We start from the raw sequence: 14,055 nt of genomic DNA on the forward strand, positions 1-14,055 counted from the left end.
AAGAGAATTTTAAAAGTTGCCTCTTTGCCACAGTTTTTGAAATTTATTCAAACCAGCATGCAATTCCAAACTTAAAACATCTCAGACCAGACCTAAAAATTCCAAAAATTGTTAACTATATGAATAATTTTTAAAATGCAAAATACTACACACTGCAGTAATGCTATTATCTGTATTGTCAGAAAATATATCATCCCTATGATAGTCTTATATGTGCGAAGGGCTAACAAAATATTTGTTAAATAAAATTAAAAAATAAATAAAAGTTCTCCATAAGGCTGAGTAAGACAGTCTTTTTCTCTTTATTCCTGAATGCAATGAGCCTCATATGATCCAAAGTGGTAAACATTAGAAGGAATTATTATGTCATTTAGGATTAACCGGGAAATTAATGATCATATCTACTGAGTCACATTTGTTATAGTTGAGTTTTCTCCCCCTTTCCCCTCTAGATGACCAGGTTATCTTGGCAAAGGAAAGAGGTGAGGGGAAGAAACAAATTATGGCCATTTCAGATTTCTTATTTTTCCAGACTTCTTACAATGATACAAAGCAGATGGAAGTATTTTATGAATTTATGTCCTTCCTTTTGGGAAACTAGTGGAGCTATCAGCCTATATTCAGCTGAATTATGTATGACTTTGGAGAGAATGTCCATTATTTTTAAGGATAATGCTAGGGTTTTTCAAAACCTATCCCGAGGAAAAACATCTTTGACTTAAATCTTTAATGGGAGATAGATAACAATCGGCAATTGAATTTACTAATTTCCTCATTATTCTAAGTGGAAGCTACATTTGTTTATACCATATTCATTTCCCTCTTTTGTGTGGATATTATGTCACTAAAAATTGGTGGTCAGGGGGAGGGAAGGGGGAGGAATATAAAAAGTAAGAATAAAATTGTTTTACTGATATTACTTGGACTCTGAAAAGACATGTGGTCTGATAGATAACTTCTCCCCCATGTGTTAGTTTAAATATAATAATAGTAATTTTCCTTAAGAAGAGTCTCCTTAATTTTGACACTATTGTAAAAGAGATGTGATAGTAGGAGAGAAGTTTTTCCTGAGATACTTCCTATTTCCCAATATATAATTACCCTCTGTAGCCATTACTAAGCCAATTAGATTGAAAATAATCTTCTGGTATTACATAAATTAGTTCATTGAATTATAGTAGCTGTTATGTATCTCTCTCCCAATAGGCTACAATCTCCTAGAGGATCCAAAAAAATGTCTGATTCTAGCAAGGGTCTATCTAACACATACTAGGCACTGAAGAATAACAGCAAATAAATGATACATTAATATCGATTGTCATTTTTGTACACATTCCTTTCAGGAAGAAAGGACAAATTCTATAAAGGCCTGTGATAAGAGACAGATATCATGCTCTCTAGGAAGCCATACTATGACCCCCAAAGACTGAGTTAGATGGGGCCCTTTAACATCTCGCTTCTGCTCCAATCCAAGAAATAGCAATAGTTCATTGGATTGAATTGTCTAATAATCTTTCTCTCTTCCCTCTTTAAGCATCAGCTCCATGAGTGCAGACACTGTGCTCTGTTAAGGAAAGGATCTCCAGAAGCTGGTAGAAGGCCTGGCACACAGGAGGTGGTCTATAAATATTTGATAAATTAAGCAATAATAAGAAATATGACATTCACATATTGACATCCACAAGTGACATAAATATGACATCAATAGATAAAAGATAAACCCAGCTTTTTCAATTGACTTTACATGTCTGAGGCAATTTTTAAATTGGAGCAGTAATTAGACAAATAAGTAAGTATGCTTAACATCCAAAACTGAAAGCCCTCAAGGCCAAATCCTTTTCTTATACCTATATAATTACTTGAGAAAAGGAACATTTGATTAGAAAAAGAAAGTTTACTTCTAAAATTAAAGTGAAAATATAGTTTTCTAGAACTTAAGTTAAAAATTAAAAAATAGAAAATAATGATTAAAGTCACTAAAGAGAAGACAAAATAAACTTTTCTGTGTTAGTTTGTACTTTGCCTCCACTTGCAGTAGAATGTTACTTTGATCTATTAGACCTGAATCTAAATGATGCTAGACTCATAGAAGAAATGAAATACTTTCACCTTTTTATATCTGCTTTTATCTTTTAATAAGGATTTCTTTTTTATTTGAGAAATCCTTAGGAATTTTATATCATAATTCCCATTATAATTGCAATTTAAGTTTTTTGTAAAGACTTGCATAGTGAAAAAAAATTAACAGAACCACTTACTGTGCCAAATTTGTTCTTACCTCTTTGTAAACATAATTTCCTTCATACTGTATACAAGAAGACTCTGATGTATCTGGACATTTGCATGACTTGGAATGGGATTGAAAATTATTTCCCCAGTCAGAAGGTCCATTGACCAAACCACAGCATTTAAACTATTTGATGAAAAATAGAAAAAGCAGTCACTAAAGAAGATAAAACATTGTCAGTACATTGAATCATATTCTTCTGAAACCATTATTAATATTTTTTTATACTAAAATATCATGTAAGTCACCTCACTCATGTCTCTGAATGTAGAAGCAAAAATAAAGGTATCTTACTTTTTGGTCTTAACATTAATGAAAGAAAAATAGATTGCAGATGCAAAAGTCTAAGGAACTTTGGGAAAAAAATGAAAAACTCACTTCTAGGTTTTAATGACAAAAGAGAGGCAGACTCGGATCCACGTATCCTAGACTTTAAGAAAGAAGCTCCCAAAAGTTCATGGGAGAGTCAAGATCTCTTTAAAGAACTTTTTCTCAAAAGAGATGAGAGGTTTTAAAAAATGAAATTTCTATCTCATGATCTTTGATCATTTCTGGAGGTTAGGAGTAAAGGAATGAGAGGCCTCTTAAAGGCCAAAGAAGAAGCTTAGTGGGCCTCTTATGAAATTAAATTTTACATGGACATCAGTACAAGAGGGAAAGGGTTACAAATAAGAGATAAAACTCTTAGAATAATGTCAGAAAAGTTCTTGTTTTCGACCAGAACAAACTGAAACATGGGGAAACACTAGGGAAATTTGTGGTCATGTTTGGGAAAGAAAAACCAGGAAGCGATAAGCCCAATGACTCAGTGTATATGGCACATATTATTAGATAAAAGAGAGAAGTAATTATCTTTTATCTTGTCCTATTTGCTCTATTATGGAGAAAACTCTGTGCAGAGAGGTAAAAAAAAAGTTGCTGAAGAAAATGGAACCAAGACTGGGTAGTTTTCCAGGCTCAGATGCATTGCAATGCAAGGATGCTGAAAGATGCAGTGCACTGGATGGGTGGCCACATTGTCCATGTTACTCAGACCTCTCTATGTCACAGTTTCTTCATCTGTAAAATATAGATAATAATAGTTGCTAATAATAGTATAAATTCGTCAATTGGTTGTAAAGATAAAAATGAATAAAGCCATGTGAAGATATGAAGTGCTTAGCCTAGTGGCTGGCTTATAGAAAGCACTCAATATGTGTTAGCTGTTATTGTTGTTTTTGTTTTGTGGTTGTTATTTCTATTACGTTCTCACAGTACATGATCTGTTCAACACTGAAATCAATTTAGATAAAGATATGGAAAGAATCTTGTCAAGTCTGTAGCTGATATAGAGCTCAGAGTGATGATTAAAACATTGGAGAACAGAATCATTTCAAAGATAGTTCAAACAATGGACTTGAACTAACAAGTTCAACTGAAGCAACTATAAAGTCTTTAATTTTGGCTTAAAGACTTAATTGCACAAATATATGATTCAGAAGGTGCTCGTGTAACAAAGAGCTGGAGATTTCAGTTGGTCCTAAGGTCGATCAGTATCAGCAAAGAAGGCAATCTTGAAATAACCACATTTCCTGTTCCCATGGTAGACATGATCCATTGCAAATTCTTTCTGATTAAATAATCTTGAACAATATTAATTGATACAAACACTCCAGACCAAAAAGAATATATGTCCCAACATACGCACTCACAGATCAGTCCATATTTGGAATACAATATACCTCAGTCTTCCTTAGGGAGCTATAGAGACATATTTACAAAAGACAGAGTAGGGGGTAAGAAAGCTAAACTTAGCATGATATCTGGTCACCAGATCACATGTGAAAGCAGTTGGGGAAGAAGTCGGTCAGGACTTGCTGAAAGAGTTATAACAGCCAGATGAACAAGGTATTGTTCAGGAGATGAGACAATAACCTCTAGACAAACAGTCATCACCAAGAATCCAAGAGGGGCATCTTCCATTAGGATGTTATCAGAGAATTTGTGTGAGAATTCCCTGAAATCCAAAGAGAAAACCATTTAGTATCTATAACTTCTGTCCATGTGTGGTGGGGCCATAGGTCACCCAGCCAGAGTTTGAGGTAGGGTTTTTTTCCCAAAGGAGTACTAAAAAAAAAAAGAAAAGAAAGGAAGTGGGGGGAGAGAGAGAGAGACAGAGACAGAGACAGAGACAGAGACAGAGACAGAGACAGAGGAAGGGAGAAGGGAGGAAGGAAGCCCTGGTAGATGATAGAAAAGTAAGAATTATAGTTCTATGAACACAAGGAGCTTCAGACATGGAATTAGATTATAAGAATGAAAGCAATTCAGACTTGTGCCACAACAAACAGAACATTTAGAACCTCATTATGATTTCTAACAATGTGGCACTGAGATCTTGGCCACCAGGAACAATGTGCAGCAAGTGTGACTCAGGACCCAATCCAGAGACCCAGTGGTACCTGTAGTACCTTTTGTTCTAGGTCAGCTAGCAGGGAGAATCAAGGATGCTCAGTCTCACCCATGGAAGAACTAAACTGATGAAATTCTTTCTGCTTTAAACCTGGATTAATCTGAGTTTTAGAGTGGGAATAACCCAGAGGGGAGAAGAGCAAGGGATGCAGCTATGGGGGAGCTAGGAAAAGCTCAACACAGAGAAAGTTAAACAGGGACTGACTCATATCAGGTTTTTGTTCTTGGAAATGATGCTTTAAGCAGAATTTTTACAAGATGGAGTCTATCCAAATGGAAACTGGGGGATTCTCTGGAAAAAAAAAAAAGTCATCTGATAAGTGGCTCAAGAAAGGATATTTAAATTTAAAAAGCAAAACTCTTAGAAATCACATGATAGCCATTTTCAAAGAAAAAGTTGCAGTGTATAGACCCATCAGTAGATTTTCTTTTCCCTCAAAACTGCAAAAGGAAGAACTAGGACTAAATGATTTAAATTCTAGGGAGGCAGATTTTGTTTCAAATTAAGAAAAAACACACTACTCATCAGACATGTATATAAATGGGATGAGGTGGGATAGGCAAAAATTGGTAAACTTTCAGCTAGCTCTTCAACAGTTATTTAGAGAGTGGATGAACATAGATATAAAATACTTCAGTCAATGAGAAGTCAGGTTAAATGTTCCATAAAATCCAGCTCTCCTCTAAGACTCTGAGAGTTTCTATGACATATGTGAAATGAATGTTCCATGTAGTTAATATGATGGGAATGATGAGTAAAAAAGATATGATTGGGAGGAGTTTCACAGAGTAAATAATATTTTAGTCAGGACTTAAACATATGTAGTATTTGGAAAGAAAGAGAAAAGTAGTAAGTACATTCCAAAGATGATGCAAAGGCAGGAAGGCAGAATTGTTTAAGAAATTCTGAGTAGACAAACCTGGCTGGACTATTGTTTTCATTACTGAGCAATGTTTTATAAAGTTAAAATATTAAGTAGGAGCCAGATAGTAGAATACCTTCAATGCCTGCCCAAGTTTTGACTTTGCCCTAAAGACAGCCACGTAGCCTTAACAAACAAACAAATAAACTAACAAATTGTGGGGTTAGTGTACTGATTACAAAGAATTAACTGCTACTTCAAATGAAAAAGAATTAAATGCTTCATCAAAAGAAAAGGTGGCTGAATGGATAATAAAACAAGACCCTTACATATGCTGTCTATAAGAGACTCACTTCAGATCGAAAGACAAACACAGACTGAAAGTAAAGGAATGGAAAAAGATATCACATGTGCATCCATATGCTCATTGTAGAATTATCAACAATAGCCGAGATATGAAAGCAACCTGGGTGTCCATCAATGGATGAATGGTTGAAGAAGAGGAGGTACATATTACAATGGAATATTATTTAGCCATAAAAAAATTTTTTTAAAGAATGAACTCTTGCCTTTTGCAACAACATGGATAGACCTAGAGGGTATTGTGCTGAATGGAGTAAGTGACAGAGAAAGACAAATGCCATATGATTTCACTTACATGTGGAATCTAAAGAGTAAAATAAAATGAAAATAAACTCATCGATACAGAGAACATTTTGAGGGTTGCCAAATGGGAAGGGGTTGGGAGGTGGGTTAAAAAGAGGAAGAGATTAAAAATACAAATTGATAGTTACAAAATAGTCATGGGGTAAAGTATAGCATAAGGGATATAGTCAATAATACTGTAATACTTATGTATGGTATCAGTTGGATACTACACTTAACGGGGTGATCACTTGGTAAGTTATATAACTGTCTAATAACTATGTTGTACACTTAAAACTAATATAATATTGTATGCCAACTATAATTGAATATTTTTTTAAATTATTGTTTAAAAAGAATTAACTAGTCCACCTCCATCACTTGTTAACTGTCAGAACTCTCTAAGCCCTAATCTCTTCATCTGTCAAATAGGAATGCTGAGGATAATTATTCTATCCACCACAAAGAGTAGTTATGAGAATTAAGTGAGCTACTAAATGTAAAACCTGGTACATAGTAAGTAGTAATAAATTATAGCTATAGTTATTTTTATGAGGGGGGACATGAGGGAGAGAGAGAGTGAGGGAGAGAGAATTTCTCCAAACGACCCGAACACATTATCCTTCTAAACAGTAAATATTAAAACAATTATTGATTTGGCCCAATTGAGGCTTAATCTGCCATACATATATCTTCTTAATTTCTGTCCTCCTAAACTGCTTTAGAAAAAACTTTAAAATATTCTTGGATTTTTCTTATATGGTGACAGAACAATCTTTCGAAATCTGCAAAATAGAGACATTTTTTAACTTTTAAGGAACTCACATGTTAAAAATTAAGTAAACACAGAAGAACTACATCCAGCTCCACAAATGACCACAAATTCTATTTACCTGTTCTTGAAATTCAGTCAAGGCTTTCTGGAATGCTTTTGCGTTACTATCTGTTCCACTCAAAAGCTCTATGTTTTTATAGAGAGTCTCATTCAGAATGTTCTCAGACTGAAAATTAAAAAAATATTGTTAAATTATTAATGCCACAAGGTAGTGTTTTGGTTTTTCAAACTTTTCTAAAATTCTCAAATATCATATGTGTACACACCTCAGATCTGAAAGCAGCCCCTAGGATACCCGCTGCCACCTGCAGTAACAGGATCAAAAACAAGCCTATGAAAAACTGAAAAAAAAAAAGAAAAGGAATATGTATTATTCCCAGTGCATTCAGTAACATCTTGAGACACTTCAGCATGGCACTTCTTTCTGCAGTCCAAATCATGTTACAGTTCAAAGCAGTTATTATGCACTTTATTTATTTCACCATTGCCTCAAGAAGCAAATTTTGAGACCGTTACTGCTCAGAAACATTTGCTCCAAAGATTGACCATACAAAGTGGTTAAAACCAAAATTTATTCATAGGATTGTAGGCATCGATATGATGTTAACTGGGGAAAGTTTAAAAACTTAGATAAACTTATTTGACTATTAGCTTTCTCTTCTTTCTTTATCAAACACGAACTTCAAAACAAATTTCAGAACTAACTGAAAAATGTTTCTACCACTATCAGAATCACCTGGGTTTTGTTATAAATGTAGATTCATAAAACCTGCCTCAGATCCATTGAATCATAATTTTGGAGAAGACAGCCCACAAATTATTTAAAACCACCTCCTCAATTAATGAAATTTCTCAAATTGCAAATGAGGCTTATTAATCAAAAAGGAAACCACTATGGATGCTATTAGAGTCCTGTTAAAACTCTTTCTCTGCCTTCCCTCGTAATAGAGAGTCAGAGGACCCACACAATACTTATTTTAGGAGAGACACAAGTTTCTAACATTTTTTTCTATATCCATTTATTATTTTCTACTGTATAATTTAAAAGTGAAGTCTGTGGGTTGTCCCATCCCAACCCATCCTTCTTAAAGCTTTTTTAGTGACAGATACAATTATCTCACTCCCTTATAATTTTTTTTTTCAGCGTGGAATATGACTTTCCCACAGTCCGCACTCAGACACATCTCCCAAAAATAGCTTCTGTGACTCTTTAGCCGTACCCGAGGCCTGCAGTTCCCCCAAAAGGCCGAGATGTTTCCCCTGGAAAGCTCAACATAACCTCGCCCATACAGACACCTTATTAACTTCTGCTTCTGACTCAAAAGTTTTCTCCTAAATCCTCTCTTTTCTTCTTGGGCCATCTTCCCTAATCGGTTCTAATTGTCTTAATATCTTTGCACATAGCAGGTACTCAGCAATAATAGATAAACGAAGACTAAAATCGATCTTCTCTTGGGGTTTCCTATAATCTAAGCTAAACATTTGCTTCCACAATAAAACCCTCTAAACAGAAGTTAGAGTTCTATTAATCTTGGCAAGTCCTTTTGACAGATGGTGAGGATGAGAGATAATCCTCGGAAGTCTGAAGGTTGAGTATTGGTATTTGTCCGGAGAACTCACCAAAAAAAGCATGCAGCGGCTTTCTTTGATGGCACCACAGTATCCCAGGAAACTCAGAATCATGATGGTAGCACCCACAGCAATCAAGATATTCACAGCAATGTAGGGCTTACTGCTAGAGTCCTCACTGCTGAGAATCTGAAAACAGAAAAGAGAAATCAGAAAATTTCTTTCCTTGACTTTTTTTATCTAACAAAAATCCATTGGGTACCGACTATGTGCCAGGCCCTGTTCCAGGCAAAAATCCCTGCCTTCAAGGAGCTTACATTCTTTTGATGTGTTATGTGTCCGAATAATGTTTCCAACTTTATTTTTTTCTAAGATGATGTATTGGATATTGGATGGAAGCAATGCAATAGCCTTTTAAAACAGCAATTACTTTAAATTTGGAAGAACAGGTACTTTCATCCATGATGCGCTCTTTGGTTTGCATATTTTTTATTTTATACATAAGAGTAGCATTGTAAAGCATGTATTTTTATGGCAATTAATTAAATTATAAAGCCCAAGTTCCTCAAACTTCTGAGACTCAACAATATGAATGAATCTCCAAAACATTACGTTGAATTAAATAAGCTGTATTCAAAAGAGTGATTACTGTATGATTCCAGATTCCATTTATGTGATGATCAAGAATAGGTAAATCTAAGCAATGGTGATAGAAATCAGAGCAGCTCTTGACTTTGAGCTACGTAGGAGGGAGAGGAGGAACTGAATGTAAAGGGTTATGAGGACACTTTTTATGGTTAATAAAATGCTTTTTATATTGATTATAATAGTAATTTCTCTGATCTATACATTTGCCAAAACAAACAAAAAATTTAAACTAAGAAAAAAAAAAGGTCTAGTGCTTGATATTCCATATCAATTCTATCTCTTTGTTCTCAGAAGATACAGTCCATAGAGTTTTCCAGAAACTCTTTATTTTGCCTGACTGTTAAGCAGTGGGATATTGAAGAAAAAATCCTAGGGTCCTATGTGGTGGGTTGGGCTATCCAACCTGCATAATTCGATGCTTCTTCCCCACATACGTACCCTTCTTCATCACCTTCATAAAACCTAACCTCAATCTACCGCTTGTCCTCTAGATATGTCCAGAAGTAAATCATAAATAAAAAGTGAAACCTTGCGCCTGCGTCATACATGAGTGCTACATGTAGCCCATCTTTCTTGTATACCCTCTATCTACTGGGCTATTTCTAGATAAAGCACCAGCTCTTAGACTAACTCAGAGACTCCGCCTCTTAGAATCTTCTACACAGCATGTAGGTCAGCTCCCTTAACAGTAAATTAAAAACAAAAAGCAAAAAAACAGAAAACAAACACTACTATGAATTATTTGTACATTTTAAAAGACTTTTTAAACCAACTCATAGCTTAGAGGAAACCTTTATTCAATAATCTGTAGGAAGGAATGTGCTGAAGTTGTCAAAGCATTAAAACAAAGATATATATTCTAGTCAGGGTCCTAATTTTTAGGACCAGTTTCCCATTTTTAAAGAGAACTGAGTCAGCCTCTGTGATATCTAAGGCCTCCTTTGTCTCTAAGAGTCTGTGCTTACAATGTTTCAATTTACATATTTAGAAACCTTTCCATTTAAATATGTCCTAAAGACTTTTTGTTCATTTTTTATATTTTGTGTTCGATTGTTGTTTGTTCATTTATGGAGCTAAGAAATTAGTTTTGTTAACAAACAAGTATGGCATCGGGGTCAAAATAGAAAATGACAAAAAACAAAAACAAAAAAACCAGCATTGGGAAACTGTCTCTACCCACTCATCATCAAATAACTGCTCTACTAGAATGTTTTGGCTGGTGCAGGCAAACCCTAAGGCATTTGAGAGAGTTGAAGCCTCACTGAAATATCAGAACTTTGCTTAAATAGCCCAGATCGAGAAAAAATATTTCAAATATCTACAAGTGAGACCTGGATGATGCAGCCAACACTTATTCGTCAAGTAATGAAACACTTTTATGAGACTGATCTGGGCAGGTGACCCACAGCCTAAGATGGCCACAAAGTAGTGTGTTGGCCGCCTACGGGTCACTGTTCCAAGTCCAGCCCAATAAGTGGCTATTCTTAGGAAAGAAGTAGAAATCTAGTTCAGGTGTTTGCTCCAGGAAAGGGACAGCAGAGTGCTAAAATTTCCCCAGACGAACAGTGTCTAAGGTGTCTTAAAACAAAGGGAGACTTTCTAAAGGAAGAGGAATGGTTGAACCTGGAAGAAGAAGGCTCAAGGTCCTCTTCAGATTCTAAGGGATCTCCAGGGGGCAAGGATAGCTGCCCATGTGCTTTGCCTCACATTGCTGAGTTTATCCTGAGGGAGAACAAAGCATCTCTAGGAGACACTTTAGTACAAAGAGATACGCTAAACGATATGTACAAAGACCTCCCTAACACCCTTCTTTTCTGTGTTTCATGTTTCACCTTCTAAAATTGCTACCTCTGTTTTCCACTAGTAAAATTCAGTTCTTTGAGGTCTGGATTCTCTGTCACTGACTACAGATAAACATAAAGTGAGCCAAATCCACATAAATTAAGCTGGTTGATGTTGTCCTGGCAGATACTGACTTTCGTTCAGGGTTACAGACTGACAGAGCACAAGAGTCAAAATGTAACCGAAGATGCCGTCTAGCTCTATTAATTCATTCTTATCCCTAGAAGTGAAGTAACAGCCTCTCAAGGACAACAGCTCTCCTTTAATTCATTCAATCTGTGTAATTTCTTAACAGATTAAATACCAAATTTGTTTACCAGAAGCACTGTGGGAAAAGAAAATGTTCCCATATCAACCAGAAATAAAAATAGAATAAAATAATCAAATAAATAAAATAAAATCAGGCTGCACACACATCTTAAAAAGGTCAAAGCACCCTTAAATAGATGGCTGTTAATCTCTGTGTTTAATCCGAGTCCCAAAGCAAGACGTCAGTTTCCAAATGACAGAGATTCTGCAAATCTTCAAACACTCTTAACAGGCTCAAATCCCAGAGCCTAAGGCCATGAGGAAGTCACAGTTACATTTATCAGTATAAAACAATAAATGAATTCCTAATGGACTAAGACGTTATCAACTAGTTGCCACACCTGTCTCTCACTCGATTTCTTCGACATGGTGAGACATAGAACAAAGAAGCAGTTAATTCCCACAGTAATTCTCTGGATTTTCTAATGATAGAAAGCAAATTAAAAAAAAAAGACAGGAAAAAGGAAAAAGAAGGAAGGAAGGAGGGAGGAAAAATGAGAGGGAGGGAAGAAAGGGAGAGAGGAAAGAGGGAGGGAAGAATGAGGTTAAGAAAAGCTACCTAGTTTAGTAAAAGAATCAGAACAAATGTTAATGTGCTTTTAATCTTTTTTTGAACTAGGTTATATCTAAAGGCATTTAGCTGAACCATGGTATAATAAGTTTTCATAAAAAATATATTACTTTAACTGCCAGCTTAATAAAAATTATTACCAAGTAAAAATCCATATTCCTCTTAGAGAGAGAAACTTTTTGAGAAACTGCTTTGAAAAGGCCCTACCAGTAGAAGATGTGATCCAGAGTAGTGGCAAGAGCGTAGACAACAAAGAACAAGAAAACTGCCCTGCATGAGGTAAGAACAGTAATTTGAAAGCTGGAGTGCCGCTGAGAAGGAGAGAGAGGAGTGGAAGCAGGGGAATCAGGAAATGGTGAGAGGCATGATGTTGGGTAAAACTAATGGAACAACCCTCCCACACCCTCGCCCGTTTCCCTCCCCACACACACATGCTCTTTCTACATTTGCAATACCGTTGTATGGAAAAGAAGCAGTGCATGTGGAATACAAAGACTGGAGCCGGAATTAACTGTATGAACTAAATTTTCTCCAGACCTGTAGAAATCTTGGTAAGAGCTTTGTCACAGGGCCTGGCATGTGTGTGGTGGGGAGAAGAGAGTCATGCTAATTCTATCTGGAGGGCAAGAAGCTGGACATCCCCAGCCAACTGCTGAGTTATACCAGTGTGACCGGCCTCTTACTGTTATAAGGGGTTACTCTCAGTTGACACAGGTAATTTACCAACTATCTTTGTACTCTGTTGCCTTTGAAGCACATTCAAATTCTTCTCCAAGTGAACTTCTCACCTTCTTCACCTTTGAACCACCACCTCGTCTTGGAATCAGCCAAATTATTGTCAATAACTTCTTAGACTACCAAAATTGTTCTTGGTGGAGTGGAAAGGTGGTCTATATCCACCACCCACACTTCAAGCTGGCCTTTAACAAATAAGGATGGAAGCTAGTGTGCTGGCTGGAAAATTACTGCTTGGCTATCGCCCATGGGAACATAGGTTATCACCCATGGGAACATAACATTCTAACAATAAGCTTTGTGCTTCTGTACCCCCGCTTGCACAACTAACCTGTGGGTTGACAGTTAGTAAATAGAAGAAAAATAGACTTTTGTGTTCAGACAGAATGAGGAATGGGGTTTAGGGCTTAAAAACCCTGTACCTCTACATTTCAGGGCTGCCTAATTTGGGGTCTGCGTACCCCTGGCAGACCCAGCTGGCTGAATAAAGAGTGTGCTTCCTATAACTCACTGGTTTCTGGTAGTCCGTGTGTCTATCGGGGGCTGGCGGCCACAACACTAGTTCCTAGTTTGGACCCTTCCCACCTCCACTTTCATTGCAATCTTCCTATTTTTGAAGTACTTTCTCCATTCTCCAGAAGGACTGACGCATGCCTAGCACAGTACCAGGCACAGAGTGAGTAGTTTTGATTAATTAAATTGAATTAAGTTACAAAATCACATATCAATGCAAATAATTACATGAGGCAGTTAAGGAAAATACTATATAAATATTATTTTTGTTGTCATTGCTTTGATAATTATAAGAGGAATAAAACTATTCTTGGAGCAGAGAAGCATATATTTATTTATTTACCTCTTGACCATCTTTGCTTACTCGTATCCAAATTGCTACTGCCAGGATCGAGATACCACATAGCTGCAGGAAGAAAAAATATATGTATTAGAGTACAACTAAGATAAACTGCAACTCTAATTTCATATACCTCTAGCTATCTGGTTACAATGGTTAATCATTAATTACACCATTATGACCTAAAAGACATAAGTGAGGCATATTCAGGTGAAGATAATCGCTAAAATGTTTCCTTGTAATTGGTTTGATAAGAAAGTTTCCCATCTACAGTCCATTCATAGGTCTAGGATAAGGGGTCATCTCTACTATGGGGTAGGGGAAGGATGATTTTCCACGTTTCAGTTATAAATGTCTTTTTGCTTATACAAAATGTAAGTCACAACAGTTTAAAGACAAAATATCCTTATTAGCCCCCAGAGTTTGTCTCTGAGGAGCTGCTTAGAC

General features: G+C 36.1%; 1 protein-coding gene across 1 annotated transcript in view; it reads right to left on the minus strand.

Annotated features, from left to right (window-relative positions):
- The window catches only part of TSPAN8 (tetraspanin 8), a 31,769-nt gene that overhangs the window by 6,196 nt on the left and 11,518 nt on the right, over window positions 1-14,055 (minus strand). Inside the window, exons 2-6 of the mRNA XM_006923743.3 lie at window positions 13,612-13,674; window positions 8,702-8,839; window positions 7,348-7,422; window positions 7,140-7,247; window positions 2,279-2,413 (exon numbers count right to left, since the gene is read on the minus strand). Of these exons, the coding sequence (XP_006923805.1) occupies window positions 2,279-2,413; window positions 7,140-7,247; window positions 7,348-7,422; window positions 8,702-8,839; window positions 13,612-13,674 (519 nt within the window). The remainder of the gene's footprint in view (window positions 1-2,278; window positions 2,414-7,139; window positions 7,248-7,347; window positions 7,423-8,701; window positions 8,840-13,611; window positions 13,675-14,055) is intronic.

The sequence above is a fragment of the Pteropus alecto genome, unplaced genomic scaffold, assembly GCF_000325575.1.
Source record: "Pteropus alecto unplaced genomic scaffold, ASM32557v1 scaffold76, whole genome shotgun sequence".
Taxonomy (NCBI): Eukaryota; Metazoa; Chordata; class Mammalia; order Chiroptera; family Pteropodidae; genus Pteropus; species Pteropus alecto.